The sequence below is a fragment of the Folsomia candida genome, unplaced genomic scaffold, assembly GCF_002217175.1.
Source record: "Folsomia candida strain VU population unplaced genomic scaffold, ASM221717v1 Fcan01_Sc003, whole genome shotgun sequence".
Lineage (NCBI taxonomy): Eukaryota > Metazoa > Arthropoda > Collembola > Entomobryomorpha > Isotomidae > Folsomia > Folsomia candida.
The window spans coordinates 9,297,331-9,322,505 of NW_019091195.1; the positions used below are offsets into that span (position 1 = coordinate 9,297,331).

The 25,175-nt window shown below is 40.2% G+C and overlaps 1 protein-coding gene across 2 annotated transcripts in view; it reads left to right on the forward strand.

The window, feature by feature from the left end:
- Window positions 1-5,030: 5,030 nt before the first annotated feature.
- The window catches only part of LOC110846942, a 36,001-nt gene continuing 15,856 nt past the window's right edge, over window positions 5,031-25,175 (forward strand). For both annotated transcript variants that reach the window (XM_035849563.1, XM_035849564.1), the window contains exons 1-8: window positions 5,031-7,024; window positions 17,943-17,980; window positions 18,098-18,205; window positions 22,990-23,045; window positions 23,151-23,201; window positions 24,535-24,561; window positions 24,658-24,751; window positions 24,822-24,862. In XM_035849563.1, the coding sequence (XP_035705456.1) occupies window positions 6,381-7,024; window positions 17,943-17,980; window positions 18,098-18,205; window positions 22,990-23,045; window positions 23,151-23,201; window positions 24,535-24,561; window positions 24,658-24,751; window positions 24,822-24,862 (1,059 nt within the window). In that variant the 5' untranslated portion in view covers window positions 5,031-6,380. The remainder of the gene's footprint in view (window positions 7,025-17,942; window positions 17,981-18,097; window positions 18,206-22,989; window positions 23,046-23,150; window positions 23,202-24,534; window positions 24,562-24,657; window positions 24,752-24,821; window positions 24,863-25,175) is intronic.

Below are 25,175 nucleotides of genomic sequence, written 5' to 3' on the forward strand. Positions count from 1 at the left end.
CATTTCAGGATTTTGAGTTCAGTTGTACGTATTGACAATTCTGAGATGTGGACATCCCAAGTTTTGTTACGAGACTTATTTTCATTTACTGCTGAGTACCAGTCATGTACCAACGGGTACTAGAGTCCAAATATTTGAATTGTTATACCATGATTAATATCTTCTATAGGAAATTATGGAGGATATTGCAGTGGTTCAATCGTACTATATGTACAAAAAGAAGGAACAAGTCGTATTTGTCATCTGCAGCATATTATTTATTCTAGGAGCTACTAGAGATGATCAAAAAATTTAAACATCCACTCACAGCGTTTCCGTTCCTAGATTCTTAGAGTTATGTTGATTTAAATTGCCTTGGGAGAGGAGCCATTTCCGAGGAGGTATTCCAGAGAAAAAATCAGGGACAACGTTGGAGAAAGAATTTTCGTTCTAAGATGTGCATTTGGCAGCTTGAATGTATACGTGTACATAAATAGAAAAGGAAATGAAACTCCTTGAAGGGTATATAGTGCTTGGTGTGTGTGTGTATGATCTGCTGTTGCTGCTGTGTATGGTTAAGGACCATTCCAGAAATAATAATCTGAAACCGTGATGGTAATATGGTAGCCTAAATATGTGGCATTTCTGCTAGTACTGTGCTGGCTGTTGTGGGAAAAAGCTGGCTGGTTCTGATTTCCATACTCAATATTGGATGTTGAAGGAGATGTCAGTTTGGGTGAATGAAGAAATCAGGAGATATTCGCCATTTCCTATGTGTCCGTATTATTCCGGTGGAATAAGCTTCTTTCCATTTCGGGGGTTGCTTTCCTTTCATTGCCAGAGCAGCAGCCACAGACACGACGACCACACGACTAGCAACAAGAAACTGGAGTGAGGTGATGAGAAAGTGTCCTTGAGAATGCACGAATAAATGGCCCAAATCTGGAAATGGAGATTGCCAATCGTTCCCTTCGAATGGTTAATGTATCTCAAAATTACTTGTGCTATGCATGTCGCAAGGAGGAAAAAAGATGCATTTCAGCCGAAACACTCTGCGAGTGAATTATGAGAACGTGCTGCTTCGTTAGACAAATGGGATGGGGTTAAGTTTGTTACTCGCCTTCCTTTGTACCCTACAAGACCAGAGAAAGAGGGAAAAAGAAACCAAAAAAGAAAGGAATAAAAATAATGAATTTCTCCGCAATCACTCGACTACTCATATCAGAAGAGCAACTTGATACTTTCTTGCTCTGGTGACTGCATGGTTCTTCTCCTAATGAACGAGCAATTGCTAATTAAGTTGAAGGAATAAGTTTGAAATTGGAACCCAGTTGCTTATATCGCTTGTTAGTTTTGTATGCTTGAACAGTTACGTAAACCTCTCGTTGTGTGTAAAGTGCATGTAAAATTGCCATCTTTGTTCTTCGTAATAATTTCATTTTTTTGTTCAAAGTACAATTTTACAAAAGGTATTTTAGTTGCAGTCTGTTTTGGTTTGACTAAGGGCCAAGAGAACAAAGTTGAATTCTGAAGAAGTTCTTTCAACTACGAATACTGGTAGAATCGCTATTTTGAGCTTTCACTCACAATGACACTGATGAATATCTTATATGCATTAATATCTATTCGTCAATGTTGTATATTTACTACTACTTTTCACAACGTATCTTCTATGTAAGGAGTTATAACCTATACTACAATAAACAACTTGCCTCCACGAAGAAGAAGACCAATGTTTCCCCCTCTGAAAGTATAGAACCCTTCTGCCCTGTAATAGACCCACTCAAAACAAAGTTTTTTTTATTGACCATTGAAAATCTGAATGGTTTGGTTTTTTTTGTACATAAAAAAACGCTTCAACTAGTTCTTGGGGATCATATTGCTGGTGGAACATATAGACACAAGTACATGTGTACAATGGAGACTAATACAGGTCGATAAATTGCTGAGAACCACCGAGAATCCATTAGTCTTCTGACCACATTGCATTGTGCAAAAAGTAGGAGCATATTCCCAAGAAGAACGAGGAGCCCTTTCTACACTGGGAGCTTGAATGGCCGACCACTGAGACTGAGGCTGAATACAAGGATCCCTCTTCTGCATCGAGACTCGATAATAATGTTCATGCCTCTCAATGCAGAGAGGCTTCCAGCGAGAGAAAGTATGTATCCGCTGCTGTTCTTCACGCATCAGCTCAAAGCACACTGTTCAACTTTACGCCAAGTGAGACTCCTTTTAAATAAGCCTGGCTCTCTGCACACGACGATATACAAAATCATCCACTTGAAAGGCGATCTCCCAACTCGCTCTCCAAACCAACCTTTTACCGTCGTCCATGTGTGAGGCTCACAGGAGAAAGAAAGCACGTAAAATGGTAAGAATGCAGCAAAAAGGACTTTCTCCAACACTACTTCTCGTCCTCATTGTGAACATCGTGCTTTAAATAAGTGCAGTCTTACATAGCCCGAGCCTTTGTCTCTTTCTGAATTTTGGAAGCCAGTGAGGGTTGTTTTTGAGGTGGCATCGTCATTATACATTCATCAATTTTCATTATATCTCTCATTTTAAAACAATTCTAGGAACCAGTAAATATTCGTGAAAATGATTTTATTATTCTTTGGTCGGATACGTACCTACCCCGTTATGACAAATGTCAGCTTTTCCCACTTGTAAAATTAGATGCTATTTTCTCCTATCACTTAAGAAAAACCCCACCTGCCGGTACTTATCAAATCAAAGGACTAAAGTTAGTCAAAATCGGTTCAGCCTGCTGGTGTGACAGACAAATATACAAAACTGGTACATAAGCCCTGATCTGAGCTAAAAAAACTGGGTAGAACCCATATCCATGTTCAGGTCGGAAGTATTATAGCATATTTCAAATTACATATTTAGTTCCCCTTGCTTCATACCAAACAAGCTCCTTTGTGTAGCATTCAGTCTGGTTTTAGTATTGCAATTTGTGCATTATTCCTCGTTGTATACCCCAGGAAATGGGACATGAAGAACGAAAACGGCAAGCAAACTATAATCTTGATAGTGATGGAGTTCATGCGACTGAAGACTTAAACCAAAATAAGTGAGTATTTAAAGGAAATATTACATGCTATTAAAAGATTGCTCATAATCTAAATAATAATAAAAAGTTACTGAGCTACCGTCGTTCAACTTTCGTCCTTGAAGGAAATTGCATATATAGAGTTTATTCACGTAGCACACTTTTGAGCATAGGACATGTGTACGAAAACCGTCGTACTAAATGTTTAAGGAATGGTTTCCTAGCTTCAAATCAACATGCTAAAAAAATTGTCCATGCAGGACTGGATTAAATAAATTAGCTGTCAATTACCACAATGGTGTACATCGAGATTGCACAGGCAACGAATTTTGGTAAAGAACGGTCTGGGCTTAATTGAGAATTAAGCATGTTTTTGTTCAGCTACCAATCGAGCATAACAATGACTCAGGCTAAGGATTTGCAGTAAATTCTATTCTACTCTCGTAATTGGTATCCCGCTCTTCATGAATTTAACAAACAAGATTAAACTTTATTTTGCCATCCTGACTGACATGCTTGGATGCTGCTGGTGAAATGTCATTTTCTTTCTTCTTTCTCGAACCAATTTTTTTTACTTCTTTCCCTTCACTTCTTACGCAGAAGGCTCGCATCTTCTCCATTCGCCATTCGCCAGCCCTTAATGTCGCAAGTTCTGATTAACGTCGGTTTGAACATCATGCAATTTGTAATCTTAAAGCAGAAACTCAGTGTGTCGGTTGTACAAGCATTTGCTAACTTACAAAAGTAATTTACCATTAACCGTATTAGCGAATACTAATAATAAACATTAATGAAATTGACGTCTCCAGATATTTGGTAAGTATTTGCTCGGATACCTGTATTGTGTACCAAGCTGATTTGCGGCACTAGCAAAAGTGAGAGAGAGAGAGAAAGTAATGGATGGGAGAACATTATGAAATCCGGGAAGGAAATTTGGAGAAAAGTTGTACACACACCATGGTTCCACTATTACTACACTGGTGGAAGCAGTCCCATCAGGCCAGCCAGTCAGCCAGTTCTCCTTAGAATGTATGTTGTACGTAGAGCAGATTTACTTATGCTCACCAACCACCCAACTAAACTCTTTCTCTTTCTGGGCTACGGGCTGACTGCTGCCCGAGATGAAGAAGGCGAAGAAGTGCAGCAGCGACATTACTCACATTACTTACGACGACGACCAGCAGAAGGAAGTATATTCACGGTCTGGACTGATTGGAGGAAGGCGAGGGTAGTCTCCAGTCCAGGAGTTTTGTGGGAGCCTGCTTGGTTTTCAAGGCAAGGTTTCCTCCGTGTGTACTCTGCATTTTAGATGAAAAAGAAGACGGCCAGTCTGATCTGCTATTGAGAAGTGAAAGTTCTCCTCAGTTTTCTTCTTCTTAAGGAGCAGATGATAGAAGATGGGAAAGAACGCGAGGCATCCACGAATGTAACCACACACTTGAAGTCGACCCAATCTCTTTCCCCTTAAAAATGATGGGGTTGTGGGTTCATAGCAATCTTTATTGTCAATTGTATTAGCAAAATAGATGGAAAAAGGTGCTTGCTTGGGCTCTGGGCTTGACTAGACTAATATTGAAGCTGCTAAATATGAACAAGAGAGAGCAAGATGGGAAACTATGTTGCTGGGTGAGAGCAGAGTGTACTAAATACTTAATTAAAGTATAGCGATGATGATAATATTAATGAAAATAGTTTTTATTCGCAGCTATTGATTAAATTTAAAATTGTTGGGCAAATTGTAAAGGCGTTTGCCAAATGTGTGAGCCCTCTCACCCTCTCATTGGGACTTTCACCTATTTTCGCGAGGAGTGTGTGTATAGCAAATGATGGGTAGTGAGTCCACACTACTACGCTCTCTGCTCTCCACTCTACTTTCTCCAATGTTGTGTTCAGTGGGTGATCGGATTTCTCCGGATCCGGATGGGATGCGCACTAGTGTGCGACCCAGTTCCAGTCTCTCATAGTCGGTGTTGTAGTTTAGTCATCTCCATCGCCAACTCATTTCGCACTCATTCCAAATCCACCGACCAAACTTGGTGCACCTCTCCTGCCGCCTCATTCCCCCTTTCTCCGCCACGACGGACGGACGGTCATCAGGCTCCACGGAGAGAGAGAGAGAGCGAGACCCTCAGATAACCAGCAGCCAAGACATCCTCCTCCTCCTCCTCCTCTTCTGGTGATCTACACCCGCTCAACTCGTCAACACTGACACAATCGTTCCTTATTCAGCCACTTTTTTGCACTCATCCATACTGCCAAATCATATCACCATCACGCCATCACCGCGGCCGCTGACGCCGCGACCACGACTCGGCATGTTCTTGTAGTGATATGCACGATTCTTATCAAAAGAGAGGAGTCGTCCCACGTCGTCTGCACAGAAGGTTTGAAACCGACGACCGTGTTGGCAGGAATCTCTGACACTACAACAAAAGTACATCCTTCGTGGTGGGTTGGATGGAGATAAGTGAAAGCGGAATGTGTTCCCGCACTCTGAGAAGAACTGCTCTTCCTCGTAGTCTTCGTGGCATGGACTCGTGTGTGGCAAAGACAGCAGGAAAAGGAGCCGCAGCAGAAAATAGTGGGAGAGTCGTCGGTGGTGGAGTGCATGGTTCTTGTCTCATGTCCCACTTTGTTCACTTTGTTTAGTATATGTCTACCACTGCACTTTCACTTAGCACAGAGGAAGAATTATAGGTACGTAAATCAATGCATAAGCATTAGTCGCAGGAAATAGAAACGTGCTTTTCTTGTAGACAACCTATTTAAAGGAGAATGCGAAAACGGTGATGGTGAGAATATGTTCACGCTGAATTCAGATTCAGACACCGTCATCATCACCATAATTTCCCCCCTGCTCTACCTGCCTTTTTCCTCCTCCTCCTCCTCCCGTAGTTGATATTTGCCATGCATTTAACCAAGCATTCCATACGATTGAGTCCAGTGTGAAAAAAGCGCTATGAGATGATGTTAAGTACGTTTGTTAGTGTTTGTAGTGACTGATTATGAGTATGCTCTTGTTCTAGCCATTACATAACATGTATTTTGACGAGTAAACGAGAATGAGTGTAAATGAGACTCCCCATACATACATGCATTCATCCCATTTCCCCCGACGTGGGTGGTTGCTGATTGATTGAGTGAAAGTTGAAACATACGGCTGCTCTTATGGTCTTGTGCTACTACCTCATGGACTCATCCTCTCCAAATCCACATACTAAATATATATATATATACGTATCTAGCACGATAAGAGATAGATATATGTAGGATAAGCTGCTGCTGTATTGCAACTTCTTGATTTCCTCCATTCACTGCCAAAGCACCCAATACATTTTCTGTGATGGAAAAACAGACCGTTGGTTCATCAACGGATCGCTGGCAACGGCCACCGTCGCGTGGAAGCGGCCTTCTGCCCCAGCCTTCACACAATCAGTCCGGCCCTGCCATTTCTCCTTCCGGGATCGTTTCCGGTGGTGGTGGGGGATCAAAAGCAGCAACAACGAGTTCACATCTTCATGCTCAGGGGCAATCACATCACCCCTCAACCTCATCCTCTCTTCATCACCAGCAGCACCAGCCGACGACTTCCACTGCTCCTCCGCAACTCCTCCCACGCAAGAAGAGTGTCCTGGTTTGTGGGGGGGCTGGTGGTGGGCGAGACGAGCATCAGCATCATGTCATGATGTCCCCACCACCTGGTGGCATGAACAGTGAACAGCGGTCACAACGGGGTGGGGGCGGTCAACAGGGGGGTGGAGTGCCACCACAGTCTCAGGGAACTTCCGGTGATATCACTACTGCCACTGCCATTGTGCACCAACACGACCCAGACACACTCGAATCGTGTTCAAGAAGCCCACTTTTGTGTCTCATTTGCAACAAAGTGTACGAAGACCCACGTCTCCTCTCCTGCTACCATTCCTTCTGTGCCAAGTGCTTGCCTGGAAGACTGGGAGATGCGAAGCTCGTGTGTCCTCTCTGCGGGTATGTACAACTACTTTCACTCCTACATACATACACAGATCCACCAAAAGTGAGATTCATTCCGTCTAATTTATCACCTTTCCAAAAAGACATCCGTTTCTCATTCTGGTATCCTATGAGCATCGATAAAGCATATAATAATAATATGGGTGTAACTCCCACTAAGCTTATTACACACCGCAATTTATACAGATACGTACATAGCATACGTACATATATATTTAGTCAGTGGGATAATATGCAGATGGTTTTTGTGCCTAACGAACCCTGCACTGACGATGCCTAATTTAAAACCAAGACGTTAGAAAAATCTCTTGAACTCAATTTAGTTTTTGGTCTCCGCAGCAGACTCTATTACTCACCATGTAATACTACTGCCACCTCAAGAACCTCCAGTCTATGCGCCTCTAAAGTAAGTGGAAGTGAAGGTGGGAAACCAGAAGTAACATTGCTCTGAGGTGGGAGAGGTCTTCTGGTGAAATCCCGTGATTCTGATTACAGTTCTGATTTGATTCACTGCACAAGAACACAATTTACCGAGATTGCCTACAGCATACATAGCACGCTGACTGAGCCGAGGTGAAGTACATCATACACTTCTCTGCATTGCATTATTGTTATTTTTACCATGCGGCTTCACAGCCAGGATAATTTTGTATTAAGCCTCCAGAGTTTCCAGATCAGAATATCTCATTTTGTCATTTATTAACTCTGTTTCTCTTTCCGAAACACCTTCCTATTACGCGTTCCCTTCTCCCCTGAATAATCCCCCGTTTAGCGCATACTGCTCATCCATGAGACTAATTACACTCTGTCCGGATGCTCAACTGGAAATTGCAAAACGCTAATAACTCCTCCTAAATTTGTTGCAAAGCGCTATAAATCCCGAGACAACACTTCACCATTAATACTTAACTTATGATTTACTCGTTTGATTCAAATGAAAATACATATTTACGAGTATTCACCAGTACCATTCCATGTCTCTTTTTCCGTCGTTGTGTGTCCCAGAGTTTCCGCTAGTTTGAGTCCGTGCGAGTCACCCTGCCTTTGCTAACATTTAATGTAACCGAATAAGCATCAGGTTAGGTGTGCCTTGGGACAAAGACACAAGATAAATCTGATGACTGCATAGGATTGTGAGATGATTTTCTTTGCTCATAAACGGCATTATTACAGTTGAGTCGATGGATATGATTTACTCATTCATTGTGTGAATTATTTATATGTGCTTCTAAATAATCCACTCTGATTACAATCTGTATTTTCACTCTTGACGGAGTTTTCGTTTCCTGTAAATCCAGAATTGATGATGTTCACCACACGATCAAACCTTCTCTCTCACGCACTTTCAATCTCCCATATCATTCAACAATGTTATTAACCTTTGACATTTCCCAACACCCAAGTTATTTTATCATTCTCACCACTCTCACCACCACCACAGGCTACACTTCCATGTATGTGTGTATTTCCCCTTAAGTGTGTTTGTTGATAATGTTGATATACACATATCTCGTATGTTGCCGTCAATTCTTTTTAATGGCGCATTTTGAGGCAAATAATCTCAAAGAACGTCGACGAGGGCGGTTCGTGCCATATCTTGTGCTGTGAAGATCCGATGTAAAGATTGACTGGAATCAAATTGTGTTCAAAATTGGATTCAATTCAATCAAAACCACTCAATCAGCAAACATGAAAATGGTGAAAACCAAATCAAAGGATGGCATTACTTGTAAAATGACTCGAGTCTTGTTGCAAGTTTTACACGTCAAAAAACATAAGTTTCACCCATCCGTAAGATCTCCGCCATCCAAATTCTAATCTAAATGAGCAAATCGGATTTAGCATCTTTCGAAGGGCGGGTGAAAGGAATAATTATAGGATATCAATCTCTGGCATCACTTTAAAATTCATGCATTGGCAGCTACGCACTGCTCGACGACACTAATGCCATTCGGGACTAATCCCACGGTATACGTACAAGAAACTTGGAATATGCATGTAAGGGCAGCCCAGTGTATACGACAGTCTGCGTCTCTGGAGAGATTGACAAATGCCATCCCGCTCACCGTCCAACATCCCAACGACGACGACCACCACGACGAGTGGGCTATATAGATTTTCACCAGCTTTCACCAGGATGCGAAAGGCTCGTCTCATCTCCCATCAGACGCTGAGTCTGGAGCTCAGCCTGATAATTTATTCGAATCACAAGAGGTATTTTTGTTAATAAACGACGCCCAAATCCCACACTGCTGCTGGAGAGAGGAGTCATTGATGCATTACAGAATTCATGTGGTGGTAGTTTGGAGACAGTTTTCTCGATCCGATTTTTGTGAGGGAGACGGAAACGGAAGGTGCAGCGGTGGAATGGGGGTAGCAGTGGCATTACTGGGAGCATGTAGATACAAGCATGGGGATTGGGGAGTCCTGTGTGGAAGGATTAAACTGGGAGAAGGAAATCAAACCCAAGACGCTTAACGTGAACGAGGTCTCTTTCTGTGACACACATTGCTCGTTGTTGAATCTGCTCTCCTCTCCTGTATGGATTTAAAGAAACATTTTGTAAGGACATTTTGTAAGTGGGGAACGCCGAGCAGAAAGCACGGGACCTACTTAGATTTGTAGTCGTCGGTCCAACCGGCTGCTCGCTGGTTGGGACTCTTGCAGCGTTGGGGAAAGTGAGGAGGAGAGTACTCGACGTTGTGATTTGAATAAGAAATTCCAGTTCCTGGCTGGCTGGCTGGCTGGGTGACACTGACGGAAAATCGGGTCGTGATACCGCCATGGATTCATGCCTTTTAGGGTAATTTATCATATCCCACGTTGTCCTCGTTCTTGTCCTCACAGTTCCGCTTCAGCATCCTCATACTTAGACGACATTTATCCCGCCATTATATATCCTCCAATTGTTGTCGACTTTGTCGGAGACAAAGTGGTCAATGTAACTTATTCGCAAGTCTGGTGTTTCACATCTGATGTCTTCTGTGCCTCCTTCCAGTTGACCTTCTAGTCTCAGAGAGAGAATAGCCGTGATATGTAATAGCCATCTATTTATCGTCCCTCATGAATAATATGCTCAAACATCCTCATACCGCCCCCACAAATTTAGCTACAAAATGTTCTGACATCCAGTATGTGGTATGAACATCTAATTGTAAGCATAACTAATTCGCCATGTTTAAGTATTGTCTCCTGGTTGATTTTCGCATAATCTTTGATTTCCTTAACGAGGAATAAGCGTAGAGTGAAATTAGTGACTTTAATACATTGAATTTCAGATTTAATCTAGAGTTGTTCTCCATTTTTGAAAATTGTCTTTTGTTTGTGTGCTTTTATAATTTGTAAAAAAAGTGTTGATAAGAGGGGAATTTTGCATTGTCATAAATAAGCAAATGAGATCCTGGGAAATGTATTGTCGTTTCTTGGCGTGTAAAAAAGTAGACAAAAAATTCCCAGAAGGAAGATGGCTGCGCGATGGAACAATAAAATTATGCTGAAGCGTGATTATAACTCTTATCTGATAAGAGTTGCAGTGATTTTGCTGCGACGAGATCATAATCACGTAAATTGCAGATTACAGTGGAGAATCGTGTTTTCTACGTAGTCTCCCAGCGCATTTTTTTGAGTCGCTCGTCCATGCAGTTACCATAATGTAATTTGGTGTGTCCGTAATGTGCGAAATGCACGACTTTCTCCACTTTACCAACTCTAACACAAAGGTGGCCATTAAAAAGTATGCCTGTTTGACTCGTTCCAACTCACGTATATATCTTGTATTATGCTAATGCTTATCCAGTTTTCCTACGTCGGGGACTCGGAGTAAGTAGGAAAGCAAGGCGTTGTTGTTGGCGTTTTTAACAAATTGTAATTGGTCTCTGCGGTACATTCCTGCATAAGTTTGTATATGCGGCGTATGACGAAAAACTTTGTTCAGTGAGCCTCTTTGTCAGAAGACATCCCCCTGCACCGAAGCCTGAAGGTGGTGGCGGATGAGATACGGGGATACACACACACACACAGAGTAGACTTTGTTCAGCAGATGCCAAAATTTCCTTTTGTGACAGGCGCAATAATTTTGTAAATTAGAAGTCAGTTAACAGTTTGACCTTTCTCCTGGTTCAGAGATAACTTGGTGATTTATCACATAATTCGAACAAGTAAACGAGGGCAAAAACACGGCTTCGAACCATTAGGTTATGATGAGATCACGGCTTTCAAACGCCTTGTCTGCAGAACTTGTACTTTTACAAGTCTTAAATCACCACAGCCCACAAAATCACCCAATCAATAGTTTCTCTTCTCTCCAAGAGTAAACGCGCACACATACTTTTGGGTCTTACAAGGCTACTTTTGCAGTCTTTGCAAGGTTTCCTCCTCGGAGTGATATGTGCGGACTTGCTTCAAAAAATTTACTTTATCTATCAGTTCGACCAACTCTAGAGATTCAACTCAATTCATAGTGCCCACTTGTGGCCCATCATCATTTGTATGTAGGGAACTCCTAAGTGTTGCGATCCTTGGCCGTAGGAAAAAAATGTGAGAGCGGAGCGCTCAATTTCTGAGAATCTAGAAATGAGAAAAATGAAAGTAAAAATAGCATTCCTCAGACTAAATGTAAGAATCGATGAGCAGAGTAGTTGTACACAGTGGTGCTAGTTTGCTGTGCCAGTTTGCAGGGAAGAGGCCTATTCAGAAGAAGAATTCGAATTCCAGGCTGCAAAGAGTAAAAGTCCATCCATAATTCGCAGACACGACTACCACCCATCGCACATACAGAGTCGTAGAGGTTATAATAATACCTACCACTCGTCCAGATAAGAACTCTCTCTGAGATATGGCTAAACAACTCTAGCAACTTTTCGTGCTCACTTTTCTCATTAGTTTCCCATTGTGCTCGAGACAAACTGTTTCTTCCACCACTATTATTATTGGCCTACTCGCTTAAAACTTTCCTCGGCCCAGCAGTAGTTTTCCTCTGCTTGCCCAAAACACCAACGTCCCCCTTGAATTATAAATTTAATACACACAATGACACTTATCAGCATTCCCTTGTTTTCCTCCGGTCCTCGTCTCCTTGGGTAATTTCACAGATGACCACCTTGCTTCATACGAAGCCTTTCGCTACACTCGATTTTTATTTTATTTTTTTATTTTATTTTTCTTCCATCTGTCATCGGTATCCGTCTTCTCCTATTTTTCCTCATCTGCAGTGAAAATAAAACAGGAGTGTTCAGGCTTCGGTCCCCATTCAATAGGTAGCAACAATAGGAAAGTATATCCAAAAAGACAAATCCATGAGAGTGGAGAGCTTATCTGGCTTAAATATTATGATACACGCGAACATCTGCTGGTGAAAACTAGCAAGTGCTTTCTCAATTCAAATTTAATTTCAAGAAATAGCATTAAGCAAAAGTACAGAATCGGGGTTTGAGTTGGTGTAGTTTGCAGTTATGCTGGAATTCATACGTATTTATTTACAGACATAACATGAGAACATTAATATCAAACCCTTCATGATTTCAACCAGTTCAGAAGATCTCATAACATTCAGAGTCTATTGTTCTCAATGTTTGAGCACATGCATATTTACAAAATACGGGAGCACAAAATAATTGGTCACCGATATGCAAGAAGACTTATTACTTTCCAGCTTGAACTTTTTCTTTAAGAGAAAATATGTAGACATGTAAATATTTAAATGAAATTTGGAAGGGAACTTTGAGTAAGCCAAGAAGGAATTTTGGACCTAACGAGGAGAGAGCGTAGTGCTCAAAGGAACTGAGATAATTCATAAAGGGAGCCCATAAATTGTGAAAACTATTTGTGTCATCATACAGCCTGGAAAATAGACTACATTAGAACATAATTGAACCTAATACCTTGCTATTTACGACAAAGTTGGAGTAAGATTATTATGACCACAGTATGGCTCCACAGTATGTGCTCTTATAGTTACCTTCATTATTCTGGCGACTCGTCGCAATGGAGTAGAAGAAATAGGACTCCTTTCCAAGAGCGAGGAGCTTGGGCGAAGGAGGAGAAGAAATAGCGAGGAGAAAGTGAATGAAACAAGTCGACCGAGGAAGAGCGAGGAGGTAAAAGCATGAGAATCTGAATTGGACATTAGCACAAACCGACCGACCGACAATGGTGGAATCTTCTAAGGCTGAGTTGCCTTGTTGGGGGGGGGACCCAAATTATGTCTGCAGGTTAGCTCTGCAGGGGGCTATATACATCTGAAATCCTTAAATTGTGCCTCATACATACCAACCATACCATCTCAACATCTCCCCTTTGATCTTAACATGCACCATCCAACCAACCAACCAAAACACACTTTACACCATCATTAACCTGTGTGAATAGAAGAGAGAAAGCAAAGTAACAAGTTTCTCTCTAATTCAATGTCCAACTAATTTCCATATTCCCTCCTCCCCAGTTAAACTTACCTCGTACAATGGGAGTGACAGAGTCCTTATCATTTTGTCGATTGCTTTTCTAACTCCCCCCAGCCACACGTATTATGTCCGGCATCATTCCAGGTCGTAAAATTTAGTTGCATATGCTATCATCCTTATCTGCTAATAAGGTTCTCAATTCAGTGTTCAATTCAAAGTTTGTGGGTGACTTGAGATTTTGTGAGAAATAATGAGAATAAGCAGACCGCATGGTGAGAATTAAAAATTAAATCATTGCATTTCGCCCATCCTAGTCGAGTTCATTCTCGATTAGTTCGACATCTACATTACGCATAACATCAGAAAGTTAGGTCAGAAATAGAATTGTAGATATATAACAAACTGGAGATTTTAAGTAATCTGTTCACCTACCATTCTTACACAATTATAATGGATTTCTGTAGATGATATTACATTTTTTGCTATTACGAACTGAGATCAACTGCAAATAATCAGATTAAACTAAAAAAAAATAACGAACGAACAAACGAACTTGCTTAATTGGACTTCAAGAGTTTCTGAACTGAGGCAATAACTTCTTTAGTTTTGGCTCTAATCTACTTTCCTCCTGGTTTCATATAATAAGAATAATAATAATAATAAGCATCCGCACTCCTCGCCAATATTCATTTCACATGATTTCCCTTCCAAACTCCATTCCATTCAATTGTAATTAGCCATGGAGTTAGCGGAGCATGTCGTTTCAGTTTACGTAACGATAATTCTGTAAACAATACACATACATATACTTTGGGCCAATCATTATTTCAACTTAAGGTAAGATTTGGGCTCGTTACGTAAATTGCCACGATAGTTGAAGATTCTTTGGCCTGGTTTCTTTTGGAGAAACCCTATTTGATTGTTTCACCAGAACGGTACATACATATGCACATCTATTATACCTCGTCTCTCCGTGTTTCATATTTATTCCCACGTATTCCGGAGTTGTGATTGGTTTTAGTTTGGATGAAGAAAACTGATGATGTGCTATTACCAACCACTAACGAATTCTGCAGGTAAATATCTGAGGTTGGGAAATGTGAACGGTTGACTAATTTCTACATGCAAAACAAGGCACTATTGAATTCATCTCACATGTCGAATTCGTATTCAAAGGAAATTGCTAATTTCCCATTGAGATGGATGGAAGTGAGCCCCTATGCACCTTTTGCTACCCGCTTACCCGTCAGCCCTCCTGCTCGGCGCAGATGACGACGACAAATTTTCAAAGGAGAACTATACACACTTAGCTCAGGCTTTGGACTGGTACACATCACGAACGTTGTAAATTATTTTCACGTCTTTATTCATGAAGCTAAAAATCCATTTGCATCCTAAAGAATTTTAATTGGAATTAAATTACCAAAAATTCCTTGCAGTTGAGGTTACAAAGTTTATTCAGATTACACAACACGTTGCTATTGTGCACTGCACCAATACCAAGTCTCGCCATCGTAACCTTGTTGAGTATTTATATTGCCTCCAAGTACGCAGAGGGTATGTCTTTGAGGAGCATCGTGTAATATCATGATGACACAAACAGTTCCGGGTGGTGAGCAAATGTGAGTTCATTACTTTGTTGAGACATGTTGAAGTGAAGTGTAACAATAAATGCTTCGTGGTTGGCCGTCGTCATTGGAAAACCTGGCCCGTGATGCATGTTGCTGGCACATTCGGAGTCATAAACAAAGACGCGCACACACACAGACCGTGGCTCACGAGAGAAAGCAATCACACAGTGCTTTCTCCCAGTCGGAACGGGGCTGCGTTGAGGCGAGATGAGATCGCTCGGATGCTGCTCTCGTTTAGAGGCTGCATACAGAGTCCCAGCTACCATTTAGTTGCCACTGATACTATCCCCTCAAATTCTCCCCGAACAATTTGTGCGGAATCAGATGTGTAACCGTGGGAGGGAGAAAGCAGGAGATATTAAATCTGTCGTGATAATAATACTTAACGCGTAGCCAGCAGAATGTCACCGTACATTAAAATTAATCATAACCCCACATAAAACGTTTAATATAGATTTATGTTTATTTTCCCCTCAATTTTCGCCTTTCTGGTGTGGATGGATGCATAAATTGTAGAATGTCGACGACCTCGAAGTAGACATAAGTACCTAAGAAAAATGAAATCCTGAATTTTATCCACAATTGAAGTAGTATGGACACATCCTAAGTAGTTGTACTTTGTATAAGCACATAATATGCACGTATGTACGTATCTGGTTGGCATTTAGATAAGAAATGTGAAAGAATTACTAGAGAGGAAATTGGGAGATGTGGATTGGAATGAGAATATTATGTTGCTGTATTTAACCCAGTCGTAGAGTTTTGCCATCCAGAGCCTCACTTTGGAGAAAGTGGAAGCACAGGGATGTTGTTCTTGTCGTAATTTACTGCAGTGTGATCTAGAATAATGTTGTTGCAAGTTAATGAAATTTAGGACTTAATATGTTGTCCTATATAGCTCAACCAACTCGGAGCAGTAGTAGCCGATCTTCTATTTGTGTATGTATTTCCAGGATTAGTGAGCATTTGCGCTTGAATTACAAATCTCTTGCTTTTACAACACATTCCGCACACGAATAGCGGCCTTTCCAGCCCCGTGACGTGATTGCTTCCTTCCGCTCGCTCAGCCTGTGATCTGACTGTCATGTCCTTGTTGTATGGTGTCTATCCTCCTACATAATTGAATTGTCTCCTTCTCCTCGTCTCCCCTGCTCTCAAATGTGCGAAAATTCGTTCACCTTAATATTAAAAGGAATCAATCACTCTGCATAATATTCCTATTCAATTTGCATGATTGAATTAGCCAATAATAACGATATACAGGGTCTGACTAGCAAAGGTTGCCAAAAAACGATTATCAAGCTGATGACAGGATAATAGATTTGAACTCGACTTCTGCGAACAATCGGTGATGCACTGGACGCTAAAGAGTGACAAGAGTGGTGTGGCATGGGACAAGTAAGACACGCGAGTCGAGTAGTATCAGAAATATATTGGAATTATGTCTTGTTTTCAAAGTGATGTATCTGCCATAGGCCAAATTGTCTGCGAGCAGATATGGATTATAACTGAGAATAATGCGAAAACATGATACATACAACAGTGCCAGTGGTACAACTATGGGCCAAGGACGAAACATTAAATGGCGTGGGATGAAACAGACGGAAAACTGAATTTTATGGCAAATGTTTCTTTGTAATGTTGTGTTTTACTCTGACTAAAGTAACTCAAGTCGAACTTGTCAGGCAATTTGGCCACCCCTCCTTTCAGCTCGTTGGCTCTTGTCCCACGCGACCCAACTACCAATGCGGACTTTTAGTAAAATTTTCCTACAAGAATCCCATGCTTTTTATTCTCTTTCCTACGTCTTCCCAGCACAACACGACATTACAATTGTGGAGCATTACGTGGAGATATTATGCAGCAGCAGTTCGAATGGGGGATCATTAATACAAATTGGGCCATCCTAAATAAATTTTTAATTTGGAAATTGCACGGTGAATGTTAACGATGACCTCCTTTTCGTCTCACGATACAATGCTCACACATTACGACAATCAACCAGAAATAAGGAGGCTATTTTTACATATAGCTCTCTCACTCGCATATTGTTAAAGGTATATGCGCATCCACAACTTTTTCCATATGATCCATATTACACTTAAATTGGCAAACCTTGTACTTATCATTATTATCATTCAATACGCTCTGCATACATGTTTGTACACGTAGTTTGACATTTCCTCAACCATAAGTAAAGTGTTTATTAGAGCGTTCAAAGTTCAAAAGGGAAATTTGTCAATGTTATTTCGATTTCACTCCTATATTATTCGTAGTGGGGTGGGGACCTTGGAGCTGGTAGGCATAGTGATGCATGCGGATTTGGTGAAATAATCTGCGAAGAATTCTATTCCAATTGAAATGTTCACATGAGGAGGAGGAGGGGAAATGACGAAGGCCAAAGGCATTTATTCCCATACGGACGACGTTTGACGTTGGAGAACCATAGTTACACATCCGCATCAAAACCCACAATCATCCAAACCCTACCAGAAGTAGTAGTGGTGTGGTGAATGGGATTAAAATAGGAGGAAAAATGTCTAAAATTTGCAACAAAGATGAAGATCAAACGATTCTATCAAATCTCCATCCATTGTCAGTTAGATTCATGCACAAATGTTTGCTTGGAATTTGGGCATTAAAACTAACAGTTGTTGGTTTACAGATTATGGTTATCGTATGTACATAATCATAATCTGATCTCTATACAATAAAGCATATATATTATGAAAGCGGATTAAATTGGTTACAATTTTGGATGTTCTTAATAGCTCTTATACGCCACGCTATGCAAAAAATTATTTTTATGGAATATGTGATTACTTTGTTGTGTTTTGAATAAAGTATTTTATGTATTTACTACAAATTTTTATGAACTTGCAGGAAGCCAACACCTTTAAAAGACGGAACAGGTCCACCGAGTAAGTTACTGAAATTGTATAAGTCTACTTGCACTCTAAACGATCTTGGTTCCAACCATACTTGGACCGGTTTTATGTAATAATACAAATTTCTAAAAACAAGCCATTTTCCGACAGGCGATCACCTTTTGCGTTTTCTGCTTCACTCCTCGCCCGATATTCATCCCTCATGTGCTAACTGTGATAACAAGAGCAGAGCTCCCATGTACTATTGTAATACTTGCGGTAAGTCGTTCCTCTGTTCATTAATATCTCATTTGCCCTGAAAATCGCATGTGTCGTCACAGCCCCTGATTCTACTTAAAGTTTATGCTTATAAGACATATATATCAAATCTCTATACATATTTACAAGAAAAAATAACGGATATAAAATTAAAATTCGTTTACTAATGTTGTAGAAAAACTGGCCTCGGCCTGCACCGTTGAGCCTTGTTTTGTACAAACAGTCTCACAAGCCCCTCGAGTATAATTGATTCATAGTGACACTCTCCGAAATCCAATCTGATCAAAGCTATTAGGAGAAAACAAAGTAATCTTTGGCACTAGACGGGATTTTCTGGAGGGCAGAGCTGAATAGATCTCTCTCTAAGTTATTTTTTCCTACAAAATGCATGTGTATTGATGTGATGGCACTACGAGAAGATAACTTTCTCTTCCTTTTCTCCACATCCACATCTTTATCCTTCGTATAACAATACATAAAATACGAAGAGCGTGCAGTCGTTACGCTTCCGAGAGTGAGAGAGTGCATCAAACCAAAACAACCCGTATGAATTTGATCAGATCTTCAATCTACTCCGAGACACATACACACATAACTACAAACTGACTGGGCCTATTTTTTATCAAGTTGTATTGTATTGTCTGAAACCTTTTTGAAGGGAAAAAAATCATGCGCGACATACATGGAAAGAAAAACACATAAGTTTACGCCGTGCGGCTTTCACCCATCCTTCCACTGATTTTATCTACCAAAGAAGCTCGTCCGCTTCTACATACCTTTTTATTCTCAATGTAGATACGTGCAACTCCTTTCGCTTTTGTATCAAGAAGTCTTGATAATCTTGGGTAAATGTGCTCACTTCACTCAACTCAGAAAAATATGCATTTTACTCACTAAAAATTTCTCAACGAGTCCATAATTTATGCACCTTCGCACCTTTAAAATTTCTCTGAGTAGTGTGTTAAATCGCGAATCGTGCCGTAGCATGTAAGTTGAAGGGGCTTGGGCTGAGCAGATAATTTGCAACTGTCCAGAGGAGGGTTCCAAGAAACGTGGTGGAATTGGGCAGGGGGGTTGAAATTTGATGTGGAGAGGAGCGAGCGAGAATGTGTAGACAAGGAACTTGGAAGACAAGGGAGTGGAGAGGTCTGATAATAATGCCGATCCTACGACTGCCAGCCAGTTGATTTCAAGTGAACGTTTCCAGCCAGACGACTAAAAGGATGGAATGATAATGATTGGATTCGAGTCTGTACCACTGCTTGCTTAGGCCTCCTTTAGGTCCAATGCGATGATGACTATCTACATTTCGCCCAGAACTACTACGCAAACACACAATAGTTGCCAAGTGTGGTACTTTTACCCTTTATCCCTGACGTCCTTCTCACATCGAGAAACCTGCCGACTTGAAGAAGGGTCTCTCTCTAGACGAACACTATTTACTTTCCTCAAGCACGCCACGCACTCAACACACCCAATTAAACACTATCCATTTGCAAAATCTCTCCAATTACTCTCTCTTATTTTCAATCAGCCATGTTTTTACTCCATTCTTCAAGTATTTATCTAATTCAGGCCGTGTGATCGCATAAAGCTTTCTCTGATAAGTAATCAAAATGAATGATTAGAAAAATTGAAGCTTCGCTTTATTTTTACAACAGATGCTGTGGAACAAGAACCACAGCATCTGGCTCACTGAAAAATGAGACACATTTTTGTATAGTTTTCCTGGTCGACATTGGAGAGGATTGGTTCAAGAGAATATAATGTGTGTGTAAATCACATTTTTCATCTCTGTTCCATTTTCTTGTCATTATCTCTTTTGTCAAAAAATAGGTCAAAGTTTATTGCCCAACTGTCTGGTCTTGTGATCTCCAAACAACAATAAGACACTAGTCGAACTTTTAGTAGTCGTACTAAACGAAAAGCTAAAGTTGCTGGCTGTAATCTGATGCAGTTCGTACTTTCACAGGAATAGCAGACCGAGATATCTAACGTAAATTGCGTACGAAAACTGGATATTACTCTTCCTAATAATATGCGAAACATGACTTTCTTTATGGATATGTATTACGATAACCTTAGAAGGAGTAGAAACTGTCGTTGCACAACACTATAGAAAATCAGTCAGAGCCAATCAAGCTTGAAATCATTGGAATCACAAAGAACCTGGGAAAGTGAATAAAAATTTATAGAGAACAGGATGCCGAGAAAATAAGGGGATCAATGAGAAGTGAAAGTGGGCGTTGTGTATTTTAGTCGTGCAGAAGCTGGATTCTTTGTGCAGTGATTGATCAAATGCAAACCTATGTATTCATGGTGGATGTACATACACGTAACCAACTTGATTCTCCTCGCAGCAGATGATGAGAGATGCAGCCAAGGAATGTGTAGCAAATGCTCACGGTGTGCCGCAGTGACACCGCTTGTTTTATCTATATTTAACGTAATGGAGTCTGATCCAGGAGTAAATATTTCATCAGATCTCACACACAGACAGGTAGCGTTCCTAACTTTTCACCCACTACTCAGATTGAAATCTTTGCTTTGTATTCTTGTCTCGTCTCACTTTTATTTTATATGCATTATTATTTTAGCTTGAATTTGGGCTGCCATTATTTGACTTTTACTTATCCTGGGCGAAAGTGAACTGATTGGTTTGCTTGATTTTTTTTGTCGGAATCCAAAACCATTGGCTTTTCATTCCTGGGAGTGGTATTCTATATTTGGTAAAGCCACTGCCAACTCATTCCGCACTGAGTGGATATTGGTTGAAGGCAATTTGATTAGTGACTCCTAAGCTACATCCACGCCACGCCAGTCGAGAAAATCATGCCAATACAGATATCTGAAATCTCTGTTTGTAGTCAGAAGTAAATCTGAGCCGCACCAAGTCAGTCAGCATAGCAGATTTCGTCCTATAAAATTGCTAATGTAGATTCGAGGCAGGTCACAATACAAGGGAGCGACGGGATGGATGGCAAATTTATAAGGGTTGTGGGTTAGTTGGATGATATGCTCCTCTTCTGTTACTATTACTTTACATCATTTCGATTTGTGAAATTGCTTCCCAACTCGATTTTGGTCCTCATTCATGTCACGAGCAGTTGGGCCAACTCGGATGCACATCATAACTAGTTAACCAACCAAGCCAAACATGTTCCAACTCTCTCTCCCTCTCTCTCTGACAAATAATGGTGCGTGAAATCAAAAGTCGATCCTTCGACGTAGCACTTTGAGAAAAAATTAGATAAATTTCAGGTCAACTGGAAAATTTGGACTACTTATTTAAAAAAATGTTTATCTTAAATATTTGCATTATTTTCTTCAATCCTTATCTTAAATTGGGCAATAGTTATATGTATTTGGGTTTGATATATCAACATCCCGCAAGTTACAGTGCTATGTAAACTTAGCAGTTGCATAATATTCCTAGCACTTTTTTGATTTCTCCGGATTTCACAGAGTATTTGCGTTTAATAAGAAGGATTTCGCTTCAAGCGTCACCGTCTTCAACTCGTGCAAATCCTGATTGCTTCATTTAAGGGCTCAATGAACTTTTCATGAGTAAGTAGGACATCCGGTTATTTGTCACACAAATTTATTTTATACTTAATTTTGCCAATCACTACTGATTGCCACAATCATGGAATTTTTAAATTGGATTTTCCACTTTAATTTTGTCATTTGTCGTAAAGATATAGCATACATAGATGTATACACCTATGTGCATGCATGCATACAGTAGCCCACAGCACTATAGAATTGTTACGATTCATGTACACGCACATATACTGCCCACCATTTCTTTACGCCAGACAATATGTACACGTATACCTATTGTCTGGCGTAAAGAAATGGTGGAAAGTCAAATAATCGCAACAATAGAAGTCGTAGAATAGTGGGCAGAGTAAACTAATTTCAAAGCAGAACAAAGAAAAAGACAACCGGAAATTGGAGATTTTCTCGAGCTAAACAAAGAAGAGTTGGTAAGTAGCTCCGTAAGCTGGAGAAAGTGGATACGATCGCTGATGTACCTTTTATGTGTGTGTGTACGTATATCTGTGGTTGACTCGTGATAGGAAAGACGTATGTATTCCTCCCTGTTTGTTGAGATCTGGTGCAAGAAGAAGCGGAAATTCTTCAGCTACTGCTTGTTCAGTCCGAAGAAGAAAAATATTATTTCCTTCTGGGCCATTCCACTCGGCTCTTGGGTGGCAGGACTAACAGTAGATTGCTTGATATCTCAGATATACGTAGTACTTATAAATATGTATACGAGTAAATTTTACAAACTAACGCATGTCATGACATAATAAATAGTTCCAATTTTATCAACGGTCGCAAAAGTCAAGTTCCCGGATTATTAAAAGCACACACATCGTGGAAAAGTTGAACGCTTGAAATTACACAAAATGCAATTAAAGTCAGAAACATGTCAGTTAGACATGTCTGAAAAATATCTCTATTAAAAAATAATCTGGCATGACCACCGCCACTCTGTTTTCTACGTTTCCCAGTATATCACTTTTCGCAATAAAGATAAACGAAATGTTTTTTTTTGTATTTTTTACTGCTCTGTGTTCATCTCGTGTGGGTGATTTTGCTGGGAACCCTGAAATCTGTGACCGGACAATGGTCTCGAAATAATATGGAACAACAACCAACTTCACATACGCTATTCCACGAACGACTTTGATGTGGATGTTGGGATTTGGACTCTGCTGTTGAACAATATAAATGACTCAATTGCGTCTTTCCTTGAAATTGATCACCAACTGCAGGACAAGTACTTTGTAACGGATGCAGGGAAGAAACCCATCGTGCCAAAATGTTCTCAGTAAGTACGCAGTATTGACATTGGATGGATACCATAGCTCATGAAATATATATCCACTCGAATTCGTGCTCAGCTACCAATTCCACTCTTTATTTGTATTTTCAGACTCACGACATCATTCCAGTGTCCAAGTATACGAAAGATACACCGAAAAAGGTAAACCCTTGTTGTGCTAAACTATTAATTGTTCCCGTCTTAGCGTTAGCAGTTAATATTTATTTATATACCTACTAACACGTACTTATGCACATGTGCTAGGAGCATTATTTTTATTTCAATACAAACAACATGACAAAATCGAGGAGGTACATCTGGCACGGTCACAGTCCGTCCTTATTTATGGCTTGTTATTTTCCAATCCATCCAATTACTTGAAATTCATTGACAAAAGTTTTATAACAAGTACAATAGCTGAATAAGCTATAATAAGACTCTGCTCTTTTGACAATAGTTTGTTGTAATGCAAAGAAATATATATGTTTTAAATCCCAGAAAGCTTAATTTGATATCAAATAGTGGTGGTAAAAGAATAAAAGGGAAAAGAATTGAGCATAAAAAGGTCTCCTCCTCGTATCCCAAGCAGTCCAGGCTAAACTTGAAGCGTCTCCGTTGAGCCATTTCCAAATCGAACCATAAATACAATTGAATTTAAAGGGAAGGGATTTTCAGAACCGTTCTTGCTGTGATTGGAAGAGAATGGTGTGGAAATACAAATGCTCCTTCTGTCCGAACCCATCCCAATTATTTGTATTTTCCAATTTCAACTTCCTCCGTTCCCGAGAAAGAGAAAGCGACAGCGAAAGAGAGACAGACGCAGAGAATTCAGAAAATTGGAACAGGAAGAACAACTTTCACGCGGCCGGAAACCCTTTAGGGGATTGTATACGTATTTCCAGTTGGGTGACATGCATTTTTTCCACCGTGCTCATCCCCCAAGCCAACTACAGATATTGCATAGAAGTAGCAACTCTCTTTTCATAATACATATGTTCCATTTGTACATTTCGTCTGCATTTCGTTTTCTGTACATTGCGCTCGTTGACAATTTTACTCCAACCGTGGAATATTTAGAAAATATTTAGGGCATAGATAATCGTGCAGAAATGTTGGAAAGCGAAAACAAACTATGCCAATTGTCATTAGACCAAAAAAACAACAAATTCCCGTGTTGCACTACTTGTCGTTGCATATCTGCACCTCTGCTTGGATTCTGAGAAAGTTTTCTGTATTTATTAAACCGTGAAGAAAACTGCATGCCTATCTAGAAGTTGTAATGGGTCGGATGATGGAATTCTGGCTGTTATCTGTTTTCTGCAAGGAGCTAAATGTTGTAATATGCACATAAAATAAATGGCATTATTGAATGAATGAGGGTTAAGAGTTTAATAATGAGATTTAAATTACTTTATAAATTCCTTTGTCTAATCAAACTTATCTTTAATTATTTTTCATGTTAATCTATTCACCCATTTCCCAAAACAAACAAAAGTGCTCAGTTCACGGCGAGCAATTCATTGTAAGTTGAGTTGTAAAATTGTGTTGTGGGTTTATTCTAACAATGCATATTTAGTTACAAAAAACGTGTACTTAATGTTAACTTATGCAATTTTAGATGTTCTCAAACCTACAAAAAACAATGCTTTGTATAAATTGCTACCGAGATACGGCCATGGAAGGCCGACTTCATTGCGTCGATCTGGAGACGGGTATTGCCGATATTTTATTTCATTTTCTAAGGAGAGAAGATTTTCTAACTCTTTTATCCTACTTTTACAGCTTATTCACAAGGGTGTAAAAAATTGGATCGGGCTGTCATGGTATGTCACTTTCTCTGCCTTCCTCCAAACTGCATACGCCAACAAACAAAGTTTCCCTTTTCCTCAGACCCAGGTCAAGTGGAGACAGGCAACTAATGATTTAGGATGTGTGAGCTGCCTGCTTAACTAGTTATCTAGAAATGAAACAAAAAACATTGGGTTATCGCACGAAAGTCGTTGGAAAGTGCACATTCACAAGAAAAAGTGCTTCAAGATAACTGCCATATAGATATTTAGTTCATTCCCCTGCGCTTCCTTGTCAAAGTCATTTTACGGGCACTCGAAATGTATGTTGATTGAGTTACCACATAGA